The sequence below is a fragment of the Prosopis cineraria genome, unplaced genomic scaffold, assembly GCF_029017545.1.
Source record: "Prosopis cineraria cultivar Desert tree isolate PC_DT_omini unplaced genomic scaffold, ASM2901754v1 PC3, whole genome shotgun sequence".
Lineage (NCBI taxonomy): Eukaryota > Viridiplantae > Streptophyta > Magnoliopsida > Fabales > Fabaceae > Prosopis > Prosopis cineraria.
Genome location: NW_026555334.1, coordinates 21,209,783 through 21,232,645, shown reverse-complemented (window position 1 = coordinate 21,232,645; position 22,863 = coordinate 21,209,783). Strand labels below are relative to the sequence as shown.

Genomic DNA, 22,863 nt, shown 5'->3' with positions numbered 1-22,863 from the left:
ATTAAATTTTATGTTATTTTAAATTTTTTCACATTTTTTAAACATTTATAATATATTATATTTGTATATGAAAAATAATCATAAATCAAAATCTCTTTCAGTCATTATATATTTAAAAGCACATTTTAAAAATATAAATAGTTATTAATTCAAATAATTTTTAATTTATCAAATTAACTTTAAAAAAATATATTTAAATATAAATTTTATTATAATAACTGACATTTACTGAATTGACTTTTGTCAAATGAGTTTTTGATAATTAAAAATTGAACACACACTTGGTTTTTATTGGTTTTGTTTGGTGTGGTCAATTTTGTGTGGTTTTGCTCACTGCCCAACACTCAAAAAAAAAAAAATTAGGGGGAAAACATATCTTTAACCCAACATGTAAACTATCTATAGATTCATATAAATATTAATAAGTTTTCATAAAAAGGCACTCTAGATAGGGTTACATGAAAAATTTGTCCCAAAAGATGAGTTTGGGATCTTAAACTTTTTTTGGAGCAATATTTTCTTTTAATATTTTAAAACAACGTAACATTGCCCCTACCGTAAAGGAATGTTAATTTTGTTTGTTAGTTATTGATCAAAAAATTACAAAAAAACATTTCAAAAATTTTTAAAAAGGACCAAGAAAATTATACAAAAGGACTTAAAAATTACAGAAACTCATTTTTTATAATTTTTGGATTCTTTTATATAATTTTTGAAATTTTTTCTGTGATTTTTTTTGTCAACAAACTGGCTAAATTAACATTTATTAATAGTGGGGCAATATTGCATTGTTTTAAAATATTGAAGAGAAACAATATATAAAAAATGAGTATAAGGTTCTAGACATTCCTATATATATAGTTTAAGAACAAATTTGCCTTTTAACCCCTCTAAATATGTATTTTATGTTTTTATCAATAGAATCAATAAAAGCACAAAATTCTCAAAGAGAACAAAAACTATAAAAAGAGTATTTTATCGATAGAAAGAAAGTTTTAAGATATTTAAATTACCGATAGTAACCTTAATCTATCGATGATTTGAAGGCCCTAAAAAAGTTATAAATAAATTGTTGCTTTATCAATCATTTTAGCAAGACAAAGACAATAAGCGATGGAGGCAATTATTCGTCAACAAAGTGAAAAAACTATCTATAGAAAACGTAATTCATCAAACTATCGATATATAGTTTTATAAAATATCGATAATTTTAGACATAAAACAAAAAATCATGACGAATTAAACTCTAAAAGCTTTAGATCAGGGGAAATTAAACAGTAAAAGTCTTTAGAAAGAATTCTGGGAAATTCAATTTTTTTTTTTTAAATATGCTCTGTCATAAATCTCTTTTAACTACTTACAATGGATCCTTGAATACCCAGTTGAATGCTACACTTTCTTCCATTGATCCGTACAACCGTATTGTTCTTTTCTTCACTTCACTTTTACATATGCAAAACAATCTTCTTTTATAATTAAAGCATGAGCTTCTAAAAGATTCTATATGAAAGATTAATCCCATCTATAGAATATAGATAAAATCATTCCTTTATAATAATGTCAAAATTTTAGGAGCTGTAAAAAACTTTTAAAATTAAGGTAATGCAATTACTTAAAATATGTTATACAGTTTTTTGATGTTTAATGAAAAATAGTGGACAAAAGTGTCATGAAGCATATTGGGCAAGGTGGAAAATAAAGTATTTCATTATTTATTTGTGTTTGGCTTTTACCCTTTTAGGCTTTCACGTGTATTGGTTGTTTTGGATTAGTTAGTGGAGGTTTATACTTTATATCTCTTAACTTTCCTATTTCTGTTTTGTTTTTAGCCATGACTTTCTTATCAATGTCGTAAGTGGAAAAAAAGTCACCTTTCCAACAAGTTTTGTCCCATTACAAAAGCAAAAAATATAAATGAATAAAGGTTATGCTTTTTGTATTCACTTTCATAATGACAATAATTTAAGCAATAGTTTTTTTAAAAAATTAATGATTAAATTGCACTGAATTAATGGAACTTTGACTTATATATAAATGTTTATTTATTATTAAAAATTAGTAATTAATTTTCAATTTTAAAAGTTTTTCTGATATATTCTTAGTTGACAGTATATTATTTCAATAGTTTTTGTGTAAATATTTTTTTTAAAGCCAAAGAAAGGTTAAAATAAACTAATGTACTTGATTTGTCTTTTTAAAAATGGAATGTCCAATACACTAATTAATCATAAGAGCTCTTATGTTTTTTCTAGCCAAGGAAACCTAGCTACTTATACAAAATTATAGGGACATATGTTTTATATATATATATATATATATAATCACTGACTTATAAGTTATGTCATGAAGCTTCACTTGTCAAAGAGAATGGGGCATAAGCGTGTAATTAATACTCCTATAATGAATTTATGATGCAAATAATACATTTGAACTTTAAATTATGACTTTATAACGTCTTTTAAATTTGAACCACATGCAAATGATATTTTTATTCAGAATATAAAATTTTTTTTTTCGGCTTGATTATATAAATGATTGTTTTAGGTTACATTTTTTAATAAAATAATAAAGATATAGGATTTATTTAAAATACGAAAAATTAATATTAAATTTATATGTAATTTTTAATTATATATATATATATTTAATTTACAAGAATTAATTTTCATTTTCACACATCATGTGCACGATTTAATTAATAAATGAAAAAACTGATATGTGTACAATTTAACACACATCAATTGTACAAGTTATTATCATTCAAAAGCTAGAAAAGTGACACCTACTGTAATTCATTATTAGGAAGAATTTCATTTAAGGATCAATGAAGCAACATATTTTCAGGTGGCTCCCAAAGAATTTCAAAATATCAGTTCAATCCTATGAGACTAAATTGAAAATAAAAAAGATCAAAATACCCTCAGTTTAAATATTAAAAAAAAACCACCAGCCACCGTCGCCAATGATCAAAGCTTCGTAGGCAACGGCAGCCATTGAACCTCCTTCTCTAGAGCTCCAGCTGCCAGCTGGACCACTATCGATGATGGCTAGAGAATTACTGGAGAATTAATTTCTTCAAAGGTGGCCAAGGTAGGTGTAGAACCCAAGACCCCTTGGTTCACCAAAAAATTTTAGACCACCAAGCTACTCAACCCATTCAATTATATAATGTATAAAATTGTATATATAATAAACCTTGTGATGGTCAAAAATGAAGTGTGCTCTGGTGGTTTCTGTGAGTCCCTTTGCCACCCACTGCAATGAAGATTTAGGTGACAGTTCTAAGGGTCTTCCTCTCATCCTATATCTTTTATTTTTGAGGGATTTCCTCTCATCTTGCCGTCTTTCTTTCTTTTTTTTTTTGTTCACTTAAGATCCTGTAGCTCTAGTGGTTTAGGCTCTTTTCTCACCATGGATGGTGGAGAATCAAGCTCCTATGGCAAAAAAAAAAAAAAGCTGCATCTTGTCTAGAAATCTCCATTGATAGAGAAACATTCTAGGGGGGCTTTGATTAGAAAGATTTTTTCTGACCATAAGCAAAATCACACTATAATAACACATGTGGTTTAGAATGGTTGGGGTCTCAAAGAATGAGAAGATGTTCACACCGTTGAATCAAGATTTCCAAATATTTTCATTTTCAAGTTTGAATCAAATGAGCAAAAAGAGCGAATATTACGCGAACGACCATGGTTAGTCTATATGTGTATTATGAGTATACAAATTTAGGATGACTATATGACTGTTGATGATGTTGATTTCAATTATGTTCCTTTTTGGGTACAATTCCACAATCTACCCACTACTACTTTGTGCCTAGAGAATGCTATTCAAATGGGTACCCAAATAGGGGATGTAGTATGGATTGAACATCTAGAGTCGAATAGGCGTATATTCCAAAATTTCCTTCGAGTTTGTATATTAGTTGATGTTAGTAAGCCTTTTCTGCTTGGGTTTTGGTCTTTAAAACCTGATCTTTTCTGAATTCTGGGTTGCAATCAAATATGAAAGATTATAGAGTTTTTGCTTTGAATGTGGAATGATCGGACACGATAGCAGAGTATGTAAAAATCCATCCCCTGTTATGGATGATGAAGATAAAAAATATGGCCATGGTTCTTAGCTCTCTGCTCTTGCAACCAAGTTAATTGATGCAACTTTAATTCATTTTAGGGAAGGGTGGTCTGAAGAAAATAGCTGGTTATAAATGGCGGCACGTGAGCATATGGATCCTAATAGGTGAGTTAAAGAAGGTGGTAGGAACAGCTACTCGGATAGGGCTGTGCATTCATCTGACATAAGTTGGTGTAAGCGACGTGATGTTGAAGGTGGTACGACACAGGGATATTTAGTTAGATACCGATAGTATTCAGATTCAATGAATTTGGGCCCCCTAAACTCCAAGCCTAATACAACCTAGTTCGAGCCTATCATCAAAAGCTACTCAGGTTTGTTTATAAGCAATGGGTCTTGTCCTACTTCTTCATCTACACAAGTTACCAGTAACCCAAGTGAGGTCTAAGACTTGCCCACTCCTCGTAGAAGAATGAAAATACTAAGAAGCCCTCCAAAAAATTTCCATTTAATCTAAGAAGAAGCGTCTACTAATTGTAAAGCATTAATTCCCTATGTCCCCATATCTCCAATGACAAAAGTTTCTACTAGACTTAAACGAGTGGATTTGGAGTAGGACCCTGAAGTCACAAATTTATCTTACTAAGCTAAATGAAGGCATCTCTTTTCTGAGATTGTAGAACTAAAGTCTGATGCCAATGATATACTTCCCACTCCTAAAGCAGCAAAATGTAAGCCTCATCGCTTCGAGCGAAATTCTTACAAGACAAAAAATAGAACTTCTATTACTCCAGAGAGACTCACTTTAACTGATGATGGTTACCTTGTCAATGTTCCTATTGCTATTAAAATTGACTTTCCTGATGAATGGTTTAAATTTAGCTCTAAATTAAATGGATTTATTTCTCCTACACCTGCTAAAGGTTTCAGTGGCTGGCCTAAATAAGCCACCAAGGAGTCATGAATCTACTCTCGTGGAAATTCCAAGGAATTGGAAAGCCCTTAGCAGAAAAGAACCTCAAGGAGGTTATTTCTAAAAATAAGCCTACACTAGCCTTCCTGATGGAAACTAACCAACAAGTAAGTTTCCTGGATCATATAAAGAGAAATTGTGGTATGTGGCACTCGTGGTATGTTAATCTATGTGGTCTTTTTGGGGGCCTAGCCTGTTGGTGGAGTGATGATATCTATGTTTAGATTCTCTACTCATGCAAAAATTATATTCATGTGGCCTTATGTTCCTTTGTTTGAGATCTCTCTAACTTCATCTCCTTCATTTATGGACCCCTGATAGAGGCCGATTGATGTCAAGTGTGGAATGAAATTGGTAACTAGGCTAAATATAACATCCCGAATTTCTAATTTTGTGTTAATGACTGATTAGGGATGAGTTAGTGATTTAATGTAGAGATTAGAGTTCTGAGTAGTGAAGTGATATATTGACTCATTGGGATGTTATATGAATAGATATAAGTAGAAGAGTAAGGCCCTAAAGTAGAGCTTGTGAGCATAGTGAGGATTTTTCTCATTGTGCCACGCACCATGGCGGGTGGCAGATGCGTCATGGCACATGGAGCAGAAATTAGTTTAATAGGAATGTATCCAGCTCAAAAAATAGAAGGGAGAAATGTGGGAGGAGAGGTCTGGAGTGGAGAAGAGTCAGGGCTATGCTAGGGCAAGCTAAATCAAGAGCAAGGATGGTGTTTCCGACTCATTACTTACTGGGTAAGTCACATACTGCCTTAACCTCTGAGTCTACCCTATTTTCTCTTAGTTTTAATTAATGGGAAAGTGAATTCGGGAGTTTTATGGAGTTGATTTCTTATTCGATAGTAATAAAAAGGTTCTCTGGAGTTAAACTAGTGCTTTGTAACTAGTTTAAATTGAAACGATAAAGTTTTGAAGCTTTAGGCAAGAATTGCCCTAATTTAGAGAAAGAGTAGTGAGAGAAAATTGTTAGAAAATGTTAAAACTTAAAATGAGGGGTGAGCAATGGTAATGTGTATAATCGAGTGTGAAATGTGAATTTGATAGCAATTAAGTGTTTAATTACGATAATTGGCACTTTTGGTCAATAGAGAAATTAACTCTGAATGCCAATTCTGTGTAGATTCTAGTGTGTAATGCATGAATTATGAGAGAGAACCTTAAATAGGGTTGAAATCACACATATAACCTTTTCTCATGAATAGAAGGGTTGAGGTAACTATATAGTTTATTATGTTTATTAGCTATTATAATTATGTAAAAGTAAATGTCAAATTGTGAATTTATGAGTTTTAGCATGAGCTTTGCGTTATGAAATAAATTTGAAAAATTATTGATTTTCATGAGTATATATATATATATATTGTGGAAAGGTATATAAGTAGTGAAAGTTGTAAAAGAGCATGATCATAGGGGGTGGGAGTTCACCCAATATATGTGGGGTTGTGTGTGTGGAGATTTGTAAGTGAAAAATTCATATGGTTAGACTAGCGCCATGGGACACTCAGTGTAGCATTTTATGGGTTGTTACCATAGGTAATCTGGTATAACATCTTGTGGGACTATTACAATGGGATATCCGCAAGTCTGGCAACTCCTTAGTGCCCGTTAAGGTACAGTTAGGAGTCAACGATGCCTGTATCACAAGTGTGTGAAGAGGAAAAATCATAGTCTGTAGGTGGGATAGATTACCTTTAGCCGGGTATTTCTACTACCAAAAGTGAGCTCGGGTCAACAAGTGGTTGATCCCGAAGAGCCTATGGTTTCACGTTGGGGAGTTTTAGAGGAATAGTCCATAGTTGATCATGTTGTGGTGTAAAAGTGTTTGAAATGTGATTTATATACGAAAAAGATAATTTAGTATTGATATGTTATATATGTGTGTGTGCGTGCGCTATATAATGTTTTCAGTTACTTTGAAATAGTTATTTGTGATAATAGACATTTAATGAGCTATATTTGGTTACTAAGATTTTTATCTCACCTGTGGTTATTTATATTTTTTAGGGTTTGGTACTAGTAGGTCAAAGAAAAATGATATAGGTTGAGCTGACATCTCTTACCTAAGTCTTTGTAAGATATGGTGTAATGATTTGTGAATTATAAGTCCAAGGTATGTATAAGTTGCCCTAGGATTTGTACATGTGTATTAGTTATAATTATGGTGTGTTTTTGATTTTGAACTCCCTAGCCATTGTATGTGTGTGAATGATGAAATGACTGAAAAGGCTAGTGCATAGATGTAATTATGTGTGTGTATGAAAAAGGGTGGAGATTATACGAAGTGAGTTGGCCACATATGAGACTAGAAAAGTGAAAATGGGGTTTTGGCCCAAAGTGTGAAATGGATAGATTATAGGCTAAATTTATGTATATGTGTTATATTATACATGTGTATAGTCAATTAGGTGTATTTTCTCCATTTAGACTTGATCAAGGCCCAAAAAAATGGCTGATGACAATTGGTTTCGAATTGAGATACTTGAATGGCAAAACTTTGATAGAAAATGGTCAAAGTGTATTTTAGTGTTCAATTTTTGATAGAAATATCGGATCGGGATGAAACTAGTGTCATTAGTTAGATTTCAAAATAAGCTTCATATGAACACTTGAACCATCCCAATCGGACTCCGTATATGGAAATGGCACGCATCTGAATTTCATATCAGAAACTGCCATTTGACAACAAATTCAGGTGTGTGCGTTGCGATGTATGTACTCGCATACCGCGGTGCACGGCACAGAGCAAGCGATTGTGGCTTCTATACCACATGCCGTGGCGCATGTGGCACAAGCCATGGCACATGGTACAAATTTTTACTTTATTTTTAAGTAATGCACATGTTTTCTTGACTTTTAATGTACCAAATCTATATGCTTCCACTGTGTATGTAATTGTGTATGGGGTTGAATAAACCAAATGATTATACAATGTTTTCTAAAAATATTTTATTGGGATTCTAATGTTTTCAACAATTTAAATTCAAAGATTAGAAGTAATTAGTGATTTTAGTAGTGGAACGTATGGTAATGTCAGTAACGGCATTACACTAAAGGGGTTAAAGATTCTTGGCTCTGCTTGGGAGATTTTAATGACTTCTTCTCATTATCTGAAAAAAAATGGGAGGCAACCCTTAAACTGTGCTAAAGGTCTTGAATTTTCAACTTTTTACTGTAAATTACAAACTTCTTGATTTGGAAACTAAGGCTTTCGGATTTACTTGGTACAGTTAAAGAGTTAATCAGGATTGTGTAAAAGAATGCAATTGATAGAGCCATGGCTAACTCAGCTTTTCAAGAGAAATTCCCAAAATCTCTGGCTATTCACATTGATTCAGTGGCTTCTAATCATCATTTTTTGCTTGTTTGCTTGTGCTTTCAAGATAAAAAAACTCCTTGGTCTTTCAAATATGAGATTAACCAGGCATCACATCTTGATTTCAAGAAGATTGTCAAGAAGGCTTGGTTCATCAAGGACCCTTCATCTTGGATAGTGCCTCAATTTATAGATGTATAAAGCATTGTAGCAAGGAATTAATCTCCTGGAGCAAGAAAGCCTTCCCTAATAACAAGAAGGCAATTGAGGGAATCATAAACAGATCGAAGATCTAAAAGAAGGGCATTATATTGCAACAAAAAGAGACGAGGTTCATCATCTCACCAATAGACTGGAACAACTATGGAAGCAAGAAGAGACATATTAGTGGTAATGGTCTAGAATTAACTGGGACTCAATAGGAAATTTAAATACTCGTTTCTTCCATAATTCTACTAGAATCAAGAGAGAACAAAATCATGTAAAACTATGAGATTTATTAGGCCAATGATGTGAAATAGAATAGGAAGTTGCACAGTTAGTCTTTGATTTTTACTAAAACCTCATTACAAAAAGCCAAACCAGTGACTTTGCTTTGGTGTTGAGCTATGTGTAGCCTTGTATTTCTAAATCTCAGAATATATGGTTGACTTCCTCTATTACTAAAGAAGAGATGAAGCAGGCTGCTTTTCAACTTGGCGCTACAAAAGCATTGAGACTAGACGGTTTCAATGGCCATTTTTGTCAAGCTTCTTGGGACGAGGTCAATGATTCTCTTTTTATGCTCATTAATAATATCTTGTTTAAAAATGAAGATCCTAGATCTCTGAATACTATAAATCTAGTTCTTATTCCTAAGATTGAGCATCCAGAAATGGTTAGTCAGTTTAGGCCTATAAGCCTATGCAATTTTGCATTTAAAGTCTTGTCTAAAATCCTAGTCAATTGTTTCAAAGGCATTTTGAGTGATTATGTGTCCCCCAGCCAACGTGCGTTTGTCCCAAGTCATCTCATTCATGATAATATCATTTTGGTGCATTAGGTTTTTCATTTTATGAAGTTGAAACGTACTGGTCGTGATTGCTACTTTGCTTTTAAGATGGGCATGAACAAAGCATTTGATAGATTAGAATGGGGCTTTATAGAGGCTTTGTTATACAAGATAGGGTTTTGTGATATTTGGGTAAGATGGATTATGAAATGTGCTAAGTGCCCTATTTTCAACATTTAGGTCTCAAGGAAATCCATTGCACAAATTCATCCTGATAGAGGTGTGAGGCAAGGAGATTTGCTCTCTCCATATCCTTTTATAATTGCAAGTGAGGTTTTATCCCAAATGCTAAAATCACACTCGGATAATGGTGACATTGTTGGCATCCGTATCATGGATGACTGCCCCATGCTAACTCACTGCTTGTTTGTAGACGACACAATCCTATTTCTTCATGCTGATAGGTAAAATTGCAGCACCATAAAAGAGCTCCTTCTGTCTTATTGCAATGCTTCAGGTCAAAGAATTAATTATAATAAGTCCTAACTATTTTTTTCTGCTAATACTCCACAAGCCACTAAAGATGAAGTTTATTCTTTTCTTCATATTACGGCAGTGGAAAATCCAGGGTCTTACCTTAGACTCCCGATCTTATGGGGTCAATCAAATATGACAGCGCTTGCTTATGTGAGGGATAAAGTGGGAAAGAAAGTCCATAGTTGGAAGAGCAAATTTCTAACATTTGCTAGTCTTGAATTTATGATTAAGTCAATAATTAATGCTATCCTTATTTTCCCTATAACTTGCTTCAAATTCCCCAAGTGGACTTGTACTGAACTTAATAGCCTTGTTGCTAATTTCTTTTAGGGACAATTTGATTTTAGAAATAGTATTCATTGGAAGGCATGTGATAAACTTTGTGCTCCTAAACATTAAGGAGGGCTTGGCTTTCAAGATTTTATGAACTTTAATGATGCATTGCTTGCTCAGACGACGTGGCATGTGCTAAATAACCCCTATCAACAATGGGTTAAAGTACTAAAGGCAATTTACTTCCCATCTTGTTCCTTGTTGCAAGCTAGTCATGGTTCTAAAGCTTCTTGAGCTTGGAGTAGCATCTTGGTTGGGAGAGATCTACTACTTAAGGATACTTGTTATAGGGTGGGATCTGGACATGGCATTGAGGTTTGGAATGATCCTTGGATTCTAAGTTTGCCAAGTTTTAGAGCTTCTCATTTGGAAGATGTTAATGTCGATAAACATATGAAAGTTGCTGACCTTATTTCAAATGGAGCTTGGAGACTAACTCTTGTACAAGAAATAGCCTCCAAAGAAACTATTGATTGCATTAAATAGATTCATATTCCTGTTTACGCCTTTGATGATATTGCTGTTTGGACAGGTGCCAAAAATGGTAAATATTCCTCTAAGCTTGGCTATAGGAGGGAATATGCATGGCAACACTCGAAGTTTACCTTGGCACCTAGCAACTCTCCTAGCTACTCAGGTGCTCTTTAGAAACAAATTTGGAAGTTGAAAATACTGATAAGGGAGATTCGACTATCATCACTTTCGTTATCTAACAAACTCAATTTTTTTAAGTAAATTATACATTCATTTAACAAGAGACAATAGATAATTAACAAATATTGTTGAGAAATTAATAAGTACAGTTATACAATTAACAAGTGATTTGGTTGTTTTTTCAAAACAATAGTTAAACAAGTCTTGTTATGGTATTAACAAGTCAAGCTATGCAATTAACAAGTATTGTTGCGTAATTAACAAGTAAAGTTATATGATTAATAAGTAATGCAGTTTAGTTGAAGGACTCATGAATTTGACAAGTAAATTCAAGTAATTAACAAGTCCTATTAAGGTATTAACAATGATAGTTATGATTAACGAGTAATGTAACTTTGTTGTAGGAGTCATGGACTTAACAAGGAGAGTTAAGTAATTGACAAGCCCTGTTAAGGTATTACCAAGTATAGCTACTTGATTAACAAATAATTTATTTCTATTGCAGGACTTGTGGGGTTAATAAAGAAAGTTAAATAATTAATAAGTCTTGTTAAGGTATTAACAAATAAAGTTATGCAATTAACAAGTAACGTAATAATCAAGTGGTCTGGAAATGAGGTTTATTATATATAAAATTTTATATATCATATTTGAATGTGTTGAGTGGTTTGGTGGTTTAAAATTTTTTGGTGAATCAAGGGATCTTGGGTTCTACACCCAGCTTAGCCACCTTTGAAAAAATTAATTTTCCATCCATTGCTAACGGTGGTTCATTCAGCTACCGGAGCTTTAGCGACAGAGGTCTAGTGGCCGCCGTCGTCAGTAAAGCTCTAATCGCTAGCGACAGTGACTAGTAATTTCTTTTTAAAAAAATATTTAAATTGAGGGTATTTTAATATTTTCTACTTTTAACTTATTTTCAATTTAATCCCATAAGATTAAATTGATATTTTAAAATTCATTAGAAGTCACCTGAAGATATGTTATTTTCTTAATCCTTAAATAAAAATATCTCTTATCATGGACTCGTTATGTTTTGATTAAAAATTTTAATAACGTAAATATAAAATTCATATATATGGAATTTTTTCAATTATTTGCGTATAATTTTTTTAATTAAATTTAAGCAAATTTTGTCAATATGTCCAAGCACCCTCGAAGACAACGCTCCGCTTTGAAACGGTGTCAAACTGATGATGCGGCACGAGGACGCGTGCTTGCCTACGGGGTGCGTAGTACAAACCCAAAGCCACGGAAGTACAATGTCTCATCCGGCAATAAGAATAAGTTGAAGGGTAATATCGGGAATCCATATAGCTGTCCTGCCACCAGCCCCACCTGCACCTTCCACTTAGTTGAAAAATTGCTGTCTGATATCTCACCCATTCCCCCTCGAAACAACCTAACTTTTCTTTCCTGTGTGCGCTGTCGCTTGCTTTAAGGAAGAATTACATTTCCTGCCCCAAAATAATTCACTATTGGTTTGATCCTTGTTGTCTTCAGATTTATGATTAAATCAAATCTTCATCATTTTAATAATTTTAATTTAGTGTTTATAGTTGGAAAAAAATAATATATTTTTAATTAATTTTATTCCATTATTTATATTTTTTTATCAATACAAATAATATTTTTCTAAAAAATATTATATATAACTTGTTTCGTTTTGGTCCGAGGCTACATATTAAAAAGTCATAAAATTAAAATAAATTATAATTAAATCATTTTATTTTTTTATAAAAAAATATATGAAAATAAATTATTACATTAATTAGTTGGCTAACTCCAACAATCTTGAACAAGAGTACTGTTTATTTTTCTTAATTGATACTAATTTTGTTCTAAATTATAGGGTACTTTTAAAGAAATTTTTCCGTCTTAAATTATATAACTCTTTTAGTATATTAAAATTTTATTAAATGTATCAATTTTAATATCATTTTTTTTCTTTCTATAATTAATTTTTATTTTTTATTTTTAATATATTAAATTATAGTTATTTTTGAAAGTTTACATTTTTGTTTTGAAAAGATAAAATTGTTAAGTATATTTAAAAAAATTTATTAATATGTGAGATTTTATCTAAAAATATTTTATAACTTATGATGGAAGGAATATTTTTTATAGCATTTTGAGATGATGACTTTCACTCCAATAATTTAATTGTGTTTATATTTAAAGATATAATGTGATTTTTAATAATTAATTTCTTTTTATGGTTTCTTCTTTTCTTTCTAGATTTTGCGAAAATTTATCACTATAAAAAAACATGGCAAGACTTACATGTTAATCATATCATTAATTTCAGAATTTAAAATTAGGGTGATGGACTGGTTTTGAAGAATATGTGAAATTATAAAATTCTAAACTTTTTCAAATTTTGACAAAAAATTAAAATTAACATTAAATAAAAATTTGCAAGAAATTCTAATTTTTAAGGAAAAGTAAGTTTGTTTGAAAATCTGTTTTGAGGATAATTTTTTATTTTTTAAAATAAAAAAATTTAATTGGTAACCTATTTTTAAAAAATATTTTAAAAAATAAAAAATAAAATATTATTTAAGAAAATAAAAAAATAAAATAAATTTTAAGTATTTTATAATTATTATTTCAAAAGATAAGGAAGAATGAAAAAAATTATTTTTATTATTTTTAAAATATGTTTTATAAAATACTAATTTAAAAAAAAAAAACCAGTTTCAATCAATCCCATAATTTCCCTGTTTTTCTTCGTTGTCTACCACATCGGCACACCCTTTATATTGTCATTTCTCTCGGCTTAGTTCGGTACCACCTTTGCAATGTCGCCTCGTGTCAGAGACCTACAGTTAACTTCTCTTGCTGGTAGCCGTGAAATCTCCTCCTCCGCTGATCTCGGCGACCTCGAGGATGTCCGGCTCCTGGACTCCTACGACAAAACAGATTCTTCTTATGGATCTGAAGAGGGAATCAAGAGGATTCAGGTCAGAGTCTCTGGCATGACCTGTGCTGCCTGCTCCAATGCTGTCGAAGCAGCTCTCAAGGCCATTGATGGCGTGCTCAGTGCCTCCGTGGCTCTGCTTCAGAATAAGGCTAATGTCGTTTTCAACTCAAGTCTGGTCAAGGTTGTTATTTCCTTGTTTGACATCAATTAATGATCAACTGTTTGATTTGAAATGTTAATTGCAGACTAGATTTCACTCTCAGATTTGGGTTGTTTCGTAGTTGAATGTTGCTTACTGATAATCTGAGCCATTCTTGCTTTCCCTGTGCTTCTACACTAATCATAGATCCCCTATCTTGTGATCATCTTTTTCTACGTTAATCAATGACATACATTTTCATGTAATATGAACATATTCTTATTACACTTGGCTGGTTTGTGTCAGATATTTGAACAGACAAGATGTTTTAATGCATCATTATTCTTTCTGCTGCACATTTTTTGTTTTCAAGTTCCGACCTCTCCATTTGTCTACCTCATGTAGTCAGTGATTATATCTTTGGTAAACGTGTTCATTTTAAGGGATCATAAACTCGACCTTAACATTTTCAATATGTATCACGCTTTTAAACTCTATTCGTAGTACTCGAATAATTACTTTCTAATTATGGCTGCAGTCAGTTATATGTGTATTTCGTTAGTTAATTTTGTGTGCGTTCTCTTCTTTCCATACGAATATTATAGCATATGATTATTTTTGGACCGAAGGACATGTTAATTTTCTGTACGCTTTTCAATGCCGAGAATGAGCTTTGGTGAATCCTCTCTTTCCCTCTTATGCAGCCACAAATCACAAGCTTTTAAACTGATGCACGTCTCCTCTTCTCGCAGTGTATACTACTTCTTTGATCGCAGTAAAACATAATATTATGATCAGAAGCCACTCAGGCAGGTCTCCTTCACCAAAAAGTCAATTCTGGGAAAAACTAGAAAATGGTTATGTTTCTTGAATGCCAGATATACGGGCACCTGCATAAACTGGCTGCAAATAAATTTGAATTCTGATTGAATGTTAATGGTAAATTTGGAGAAAGGATGAGAGAAGAAGGGAGAGAATCACTAGAAATTGTTTGACCCCACCCCACGCCTTTCTCCTTCTCTTCATGCCTCTTTCCAAATTTACCTGGTGCATTATCAGGTATATGTAGAGATCCACGTTAGCTGAAAAGCCAGTTATATGTACTTTGTAGAGTTATAACCTTTCTTCAGTACTTATTTTTATGAATGGGTGTCAGAAGCTTATATTAAGTTGATATTAAATTTTACTCTGTACTTTGTCTGAAACCAGGACGAAGACATTAAAAATGCAATTGAAGATGCTGGATTTGAAGCAGACATATTACCTGAGTCCAGTACAGTTGGACCAAAACTGCAGCAAACCCTGGTTGGACAGTTCACAATTGGTGGTATGACATGTGCAGCTTGTGTAAATTCTGTTGAAGGTATTTTGAGGAATCTTACTGGGGTCAAAAGGGCTGTTGTAGCTTTGGCAACTTCCTTGGGGGAAGTTGAATATGATCCTACTATAATTAGTAAAGATGATATAATCAATTCAATGGAGGATGCTGGCTTTGAAGCTTCATTTGTACAGAGTAGTGAGCAAGATAAAATAATTTTAGGGATTGTTGGTTTGTACAGCCTGATTGATGCGCAAGTTTTGGAAGGCATTCTCAGCAGCATGAAAGGATTAAAACAGTTTCGTTTTGACCAGATATCATGCGAACTGGAAGTTCTATTTGATCCTGAAATTCTCAATTCTAGATCCTTAGTTGACGGGATTGAAGGGGGAAGCAACGGGAAGTTTAAATTACATGTTAGGAGCCCATATGCAAGAACGATATCTAAGGATGTTGAAGAGATCACAGCTATGTTTCGACTTTTTATCTCAAGTCTGCTTCTAAGTGTGAGTACCTTAGTCCCTGACTCTCATATAGTAAGATCTAGGTTGCTTCATGAATATTCATTGGAAACCTTTTTAAATAAATTTTTCTTTGTGCCTCTGTATCAGATTCCTCTCTTTCTCATTGGTGTAGTTTGTCCTCATATACCAATGTTATACTCCTTACTACTTTGGAGATGTGGGCCTTTCCTCATGGATGATTGGCTGAAGTGGGCATTAGCTACTGTTATCCAATTTGGAATTGGAAAGCGCTTCTACATTGCGGCTGGCAGAGCTCTTAGAAATGGTTCAACTAACATGGATGTGTTGGTTGCTTTGGGAACTACAGCTTCTTATGTCTATTCTGTTTGTGCTCTTCTTTACGGTGCCCTTACTGGATTCTGGTCTCCGACATATTTTGAAACAAGTGCCATGCTCATAACATTTGTATTGTTGGGGAAGTATTTGGAATGCCTTGCAAAGGGAAAGACATCAGATGCCATCAAGAAGTTAGTAGAGCTGGCTCCTGCGACAGCTTTATTGGTAGTCAAAGATAAAGGTGCATTTAACTTTCCTTTTTCTGTGCTTCGTATTCCTAAGGAAATATCAATGGTGAGATGTCTTCAGGCTTTGATTATCTTATGTTTGAGGTGCAAGCTCTTGATTGAAGTCCACATTATTGATTGGCTTCTAGATTTCAGTGCAACTTTATATTAGAAGTTGAGAATTAATAATTTAAATTTATTTCTTTTGTAGGTGGTAAACCTGTTGAAGAAAGGGAAATAGATTCATTGCTCATTCAGCCTGGTGACACGTTAAAGGTTCTTCCTGGTGCAAAGATTCCTGCTGATGGCATCATTACATGGGGCTCAAGTCATGTCAATGAGAGTATGGTAACTGGTGAAGCTGCACCTGTTTCAAAGGAAGTTAATGCATCTGTTATTGGAGGTACTATAAATTTACATGGTGTCCTTCACATTCGAGCCACCAAAGTTGGAGCTGATACAGTTTTGAGTCAGATAATTAGTCTGGTAGAGACAGCCCAGATGTCCAAAGCCCCTATTCAGAAATTTGCTGATTATGTAAGTATTCTATTATGGTTTTATTTGATCATGCTGCAGTGGGTGATCCACCCATGTTTCATTGGTTATAGTGTTATATAATTTGAAGATCTATTTTTGTTTGTTTGTTTCAGAAGCTAGAGTTGCGTTTTCTTTTCTCTTAGCTAGTGAAGTGTTTCCAATGTGCAGTAAACTATTTCATGCTACTACGTGGCCTGGTTTTTGTCAGCAGGTCATGATTGCGTTAGTTTAAAATTTTTAAAATAATGATAAGGCATCAAGCTTTGTGATTTAGAATTCTCATTCATATTTTTGAACTTGCTCTGCTTGGGCTTGATATTTTTCATGGCTTCGCAGAGGGAGGGAAGGATAATTATACTGGGTTGTTTTGGGAAAATCATGATTGTTTTATATTTATGTGTTTCACTATATCTTTTTGTTTGCAAAGTTTATTTAATTTAGTATACATCAGCTGGCAAAAGATAATCTGAATAGCAAATAGTGAGCATCTAGTTAGTTTGTGGTTTGCTTTCTTCTATTTGAAATTATTCATAGAATTGGAATTGTTGAATCCACTCATTTGAAATTTAAGCTTTCTTCCTAGCTAGTCACAAAAAAAAAAAAAAGCTACCCTATATTGTTCTACCTTTATAATATTTAGAGGCTGCATTTCCCATGGATGTAGTTTTAAATGCAACTAAAGTACTTTTCGTTTGCAGGTAGCAAGCATTTTTGTCCCTACAGTTGTTTCTTTTGCATTATTGACATTATTGGCTTGGTAAGTTCACAGTGACTAGTTTTGGCACATTGATAAAACTAGATTTTTATTATAATTGCAATGCTTCTCCGTATTTACTCTCTCATGCCTTTGGGTTCACCATTCATAGGTACGTTGCTGGAGCTTTAGGAGCTTACTCTGATGGGTGGCTGCCAAAAAATGGAAATCACTTTGTTTTTGCCCTTATGTTTGCAATATCTGTGGTGGTGATTGCATGTCCCTGTGCACTTGGCTTGGCAACGCCAACTGCTGTCATGGTTGCAACAGGGGTTGGGGCTAAGAATGGAGTTTTAATTAAAGGAGGAGATGCCTTGGAAAAGGCTCAGATGGTGAAGTACCTAATATTTGATAAAACAGGAACTCTAACTCAGGGAAAAGCCACTGTTACGACTGCCAAGGTATTCACAGGAATGGATCGGGGAGAGTTTCTTACATTGGTGGCTTCTGCAGAGGTGACTTCCAATTCTTGATCACTTGCTTTGTTTCTCATTGTCTTTTGTTGTATGAGCAGATTAACTGTCCCAACAGGGTTTATGCATTCTGTCATAAGAATAAAATCAGAAACGATTTATTATATGTGATTAAATGTTTGGTTCTTAGTACTTACCATCATATTACTTGGGAGAAAAATCAGAGACACTAATAATTTTTTTATCTTTGTTTTTCTGTGTCAGGCTAGCAGTGAGCACCCACTGGGGAAAGCAATTGTAGAATATGCACGTCATTTTCATTTCTTTGATGGGTCATCTGCAGCCACTGGTACCCAAGATGTTGCCGAGGAGTTAAATTCTGGATGGCTTCATGATGTCTCAGACTTCTCTGCTATTCCAGGAAGGGGCATCCAGTGCCTTTCAGATGGGAAGCGTATTCTGGTGAGACCTTTTTGATGTACAATGTGTCCATCCTTTATCTCTTAAAAGCTGTGAATTATTCTTCACATCTTCGTATTAGTTTTTTATCAGACAACGAATGCCCTGAACAGGTTGGTAACAGGAAGCTAATGGTGGAAAGTGGCATAAATATTCCGACCCAAGTGGAAAATTTTGTAGTGGATCTGGAAGAAGGTGCTAAGACAGGAATACTTGTTGCATATGGTGACGAATTAATAGGCGTTTTAGGGGTTGCAGACCCGCTAAAAAGAGAAGCTTCTGTGGTTATAGAAGGACTCCGAAAAATGGGTGTCAGTCCTGTTATGGTTACCGGAGACAATTCGAGAACTGCTCAGGCTGTTGCCAAGGAGGTGTGTTTATGTTTTCTTTATGGTTGGCTTTTAAAGCATCTTCTAATAACTTATGGATCATCTTGATTTTAGAGGCCTTGCTTAATATGTGAGGATACAACATCTGAAATAGACTTGCACAGAAAATACCCAATATTTTTTTGCATGGGTTATAGAAGTTTTAGTGCGTGTAGTTGCATGACTCAAATCTTGGACAGGAATAATCGATGTATGGATAAAAAGGGTAAACTAGAATTATTGTTTTTTGGTATTGAACCACATAAGCCACCATTGACCTCCATGTCAGCAAAAGGCTCCAACTTAGATAATGACAAGAAAATTCACACAGCCCAAGTCACGTGATTTCCATCACTCATTGTTTATTTTAGATTGTTCCACCTGTAACACTTGTCACAATTGTATTGTATATATCTCGCTATATATATGGCTGATCATGCACATACTATTCATCGAGCGGTACACAAACAATTAGGTCACATTTTCTTATTAAAATATAATAAAATGAAATGAATTAAAAAAATTAAGGTAAAAATAAGATGATCAAAGAGAATAGGTGAGTACATTTGTAAGGAGGAGGGGTAATTTGTACATGGAGTTGAGAATTATGATTCATGAGATTTTTGAAGGGTGTGATGATTCCTATATTTATAGTATATATTAATGAAGTTTATCATATTTATCATGGCAAGAACGGTGATTTAGTTCATTTTTGTCTTAATTTTTTTAATCATTCCATTCTAGTAACCAAACAGGATCTTAATCTTTCATGATCTGATTTGGAGCCTTTTGTTGACATGGAGGTCAATGGTGGCTTATGTGGTCCAATATTTGGCTTATATTCTTTCCTCTTTTCCAATATAAGCGGTGTGTGATTTTCAATTTGCAACTTTTAACCACTAGAGTTTTTGCTCTGCTAAAAGACTAGTTAAGCCTAGAAGATTAAATTAAGGAACAATTCATGAATAGCTTTATTGTAATCTCTAAAACAATCTTCCATGCCAAAGCCTTTTGGACTTAAGGTCCATATGTTGAAATTTCATTTAATTAAGAACAAGATTATTTGGTCATCTAGGCAAATGAAATTTTGTCAAAAACCATTTCCCTTATTACAAAATGAGTAAAAATGGATGAAATTGTGTTGACTAACTCTCAATCTAACCTGGTAGTACTGGATATTAGATAGTTGTATAAGAAAAACGCATTTTTTGTTGACAGGTTGGAATTGAAGATGTGAGAGCAGAGGTGATGCCAGCAGGAAAGGCCGAGGTTGTTCGCTCATTTCAAAAAGACGGGAGCGTAGTGGCGATGGTGGGAGATGGAATTAATGACTCTCCGGCGTTAGCTGCTGCGGACGTAGGCATGGCGATTGGCGCCGGCACGGATATTGCAATAGAAGCTGCAGACTATGTGCTGATGAGAAACAATCTGGAAGATGTGATCACAGCCATTGATCTCTCAAGGAAGACATTTTCTCGAATTCGATTGAACTATGTATTTGCAATGGCTTACAATGTGGTTGCCATACCTGTTGCTGCTGGGGTCCTGTATCCTTCATTAGGGATCAAGCTGCCTCCTTGGGTTGCTGGTGCATGCATGGCTCTCTCATCAATAAGTGTTGTTTGCTCTTCTTTGCTTCTTAGGAGATATAGAAGACCCAGACTTACTACAATTCTTGAAATAGTTGTAGAATAACTAGAAATTAATAACAATGTTGGAATTTGGATTAATTTGTGACATTGGTTAGTAGATACATAGCAAGGCCACAAAAAAAAAAAAAAAATAAAGGATAGAAAGAAGGAAATTAATGACAAAATGTCATAGATTTTGGTATTGAGTGTGTGAGAGTCGATTGGGGAAATGTAATTCCAATTTTGTGCATTTCCCTGAACTCACTGCAACCCCCCGGGGCCTCATTTGTAAAGTGCACGTGTTATTATTACAAAGCGCCGCTCCCCCCCCCCCCGGCCCGGCGGCGCTCGAGAGAACTGGTCCCGGGAAAACGATAGCTATGTCAATTTGGGCCGGGTTTTCTTCAAGTTAGGGAAACTTTTTTTTTGAGACATTGGATGGAATGAAAGACAAAATCTTTTACCAAAAAAAAAAAAACAAAAGAAAAGACAAGGGGAAATAAATGATAAAGTAAATATTCTTTAGAGAAACAGAAAGGAAATGACATCGGGAAAATTGATTTTTAAGCGTAAACTATTATTTTTCTTCTGTTATAGGGGAAAATATTATTTATTTTTGAATAAACTTACACTGACTACTAATTATAATATCATAATAATATAATAGATAAATAGAGATAAATATAGAAAGAATGTATAATTTTAAAAACAACTGACTAATTGATTGGGGATGCTTTGGTTGAAAATATAATATTGAACGGATGAAGTATGTATCGTGAATTTTTTTTTTTGGTAAGAACATATCTTGATTTTCAAGTAATGAAAAAGGATTTATTTTCCATTGATGTCAAATAGAGCCTATATCTAATACCTATGTTACTTCTTTTTTCGGCCATGTGATTGCAATGTTGCTTTACACTAAATTATTCAACTAAGTGAACTGTAATATAGTGTAGGATATAACCTAGGTTAACTTTCTAAAGGCCTAGCCAAATTGTTTGAGGTAATTTATGGATGCCTACAAGTTAATTAAGAGTGATTTGAAGAGTGAATTATAGCTAAGATGATTCTAAAACACTAAGCAACTAAAGCTAGTAAGAATGCGTGTGAATTCCCTTATGAATGGCAACGATTCCTAGGACTTTGATGGTGAAAGAATACTAATTGATGTGGCATTATTTATGTCTCTCATTGGTTAATGAATTATACTAGCTAACTCAACCCAACCCAAGTTACCTAACTAGTTTTACCCTTGTTAATTAACTCAATGGTCTCAATATGAGTTATCCTAATTAAGTCTAGATTAACAATGTATTAGGGCCTATTTAGATTTTGTTCTCGTTTTTTTATTTTTAAAACTATTTTGTAGTATAGTTTTCAAAGTATTTTTTAAACAAAATAAAATAGAAATTTGTTTCGTTATGTCAATTAAAAAGAAATTTTAAAATTTAACAATGGATAGATCGTGATGATTATATGAAGCTAATGGTAATAATTAATCATAAAAATTAATTAAGGTGATTATAATTTTCAGTAATCAAATATAGTGTATTTTAAAAATAAGAAAAATAAAAAAATAACTAAAAGTAGTTTTTATTTTTGTTTTTAAAAATAAAAAATGAAAATAGTTTTGAAAATAACTAAACAAAAAAACACTTATCCAAACAAATTTTTAATTTTTTCTGTTTTCAAAAATAAAAAATGGTTTTTAAAACAAAAAATAAACAGACCCTTAGTCTCTTCCTTTAATTAGGCCAGGGCTTAATGAGTGCTTAGCTTAGGTTACAAACTATGAAAACCTTACCAAGACCAGCAAAGAGCAAAACTCACAAACCGTGCAATGTATACTCAAAGCTATCAACACAATTACACAATCCATGCAATTATCATATTGAATTAGAGATCAAACCACAAGTTTAACAAGAGAAGAATACTCAACAAGCTTTCTTAATCAAGAACAAGATGAACTTCAACTAGAAGCATTTGATCACTCAATAAGATAAGCGAACTAGCATTTTTTTAGGTACACATGGAAACATATATTAATAACCAATCAAAAGGGTACAAATTACATAAGAAGAACTAGCCAACATTTTATCATCCACCACATTACTACAACAAGGTGGAGGATGATCAAAAGCCCAAAACAGGGGATCTAAAACATGAGAAAACTTAGCTAAACTGTTAGCGCATTCATTGGCCTCTCTAAAGGTAAAAGAAAAGAGAAGACACCAATTCCTCTGGGATTAATTCTCTTGCTTCAGTAATGAATTACTGGAAGGGAAGCCAACTAGCATTTACAACATGGAATTGAATTAAGAAAACTAGATAAGAAATGTCTTAGCCAATTGAAGAATGGATTCATGTCTCAAGCCATCTTTCTCCTAAGGATTTTCTTGCTC

At 33.3% G+C, this 22,863-nt stretch overlaps 1 protein-coding gene across 3 annotated transcripts; it reads left to right on the top strand.

The window, feature by feature from the left end:
• The first annotated feature begins 13,665 nt into the window (after positions 1 to 13,665).
• On the top strand, positions 13,666 to 20,560 carry LOC129305981 (copper-transporting ATPase RAN1-like). 3 transcript variants are annotated; one of them, XM_054946236.1, is made up of 10 exons: positions 13,869 to 13,996; positions 14,659 to 14,763; positions 15,164 to 15,778; positions 15,884 to 16,313; positions 16,511 to 16,836; positions 17,535 to 17,593; positions 17,703 to 18,045; positions 18,268 to 18,465; positions 18,576 to 18,833; positions 20,049 to 20,560. In XM_054946236.1, the coding sequence occupies exons 3-10, from the start codon at positions 15,284 to 15,286 to the stop codon at positions 20,523 to 20,525; spliced, it is 2,586 nt and encodes an 861-aa protein (XP_054802211.1). In that variant the 5' UTR covers positions 13,869 to 13,996; positions 14,659 to 14,763; positions 15,164 to 15,283; the 3' UTR covers positions 20,526 to 20,560. The 3 variants fall into 3 exon arrangements, with proteins under 3 accessions (XP_054802210.1, XP_054802211.1, XP_054802212.1); XM_054946237.1 differs by having other exon boundaries at positions 13,874 to 13,996; positions 14,707 to 14,763; XM_054946235.1 differs by lacking the exon at positions 14,659 to 14,763 and having other exon boundaries at positions 13,666 to 13,996.
• Positions 20,561 to 22,863: the final 2,303 nt, after the last annotated feature.

Bases quoted from the DNA above. Each gene is read 5' to 3' on its own strand.
- LOC129305981 (XM_054946235.1), top strand. From the start codon at position 13,694: ATGTCGCCTCGTGTCAGAGACCTACAGTTAACTTCTCTTGCTGGTAGC. The intron at 15,779-15,883 runs GTGAGTACCTTA...CCTCTGTATCAG, and splicing joins TCTCAAGTCTGCTTCTAAGT to ATTCCTCTCTTTCTCATTGG. The intron at 16,314-16,510 runs GTGCATTTAACT...TTTCTTTTGTAG, and splicing joins ATTGGTAGTCAAAGATAAAG to GTGGTAAACCTGTTGAAGAA.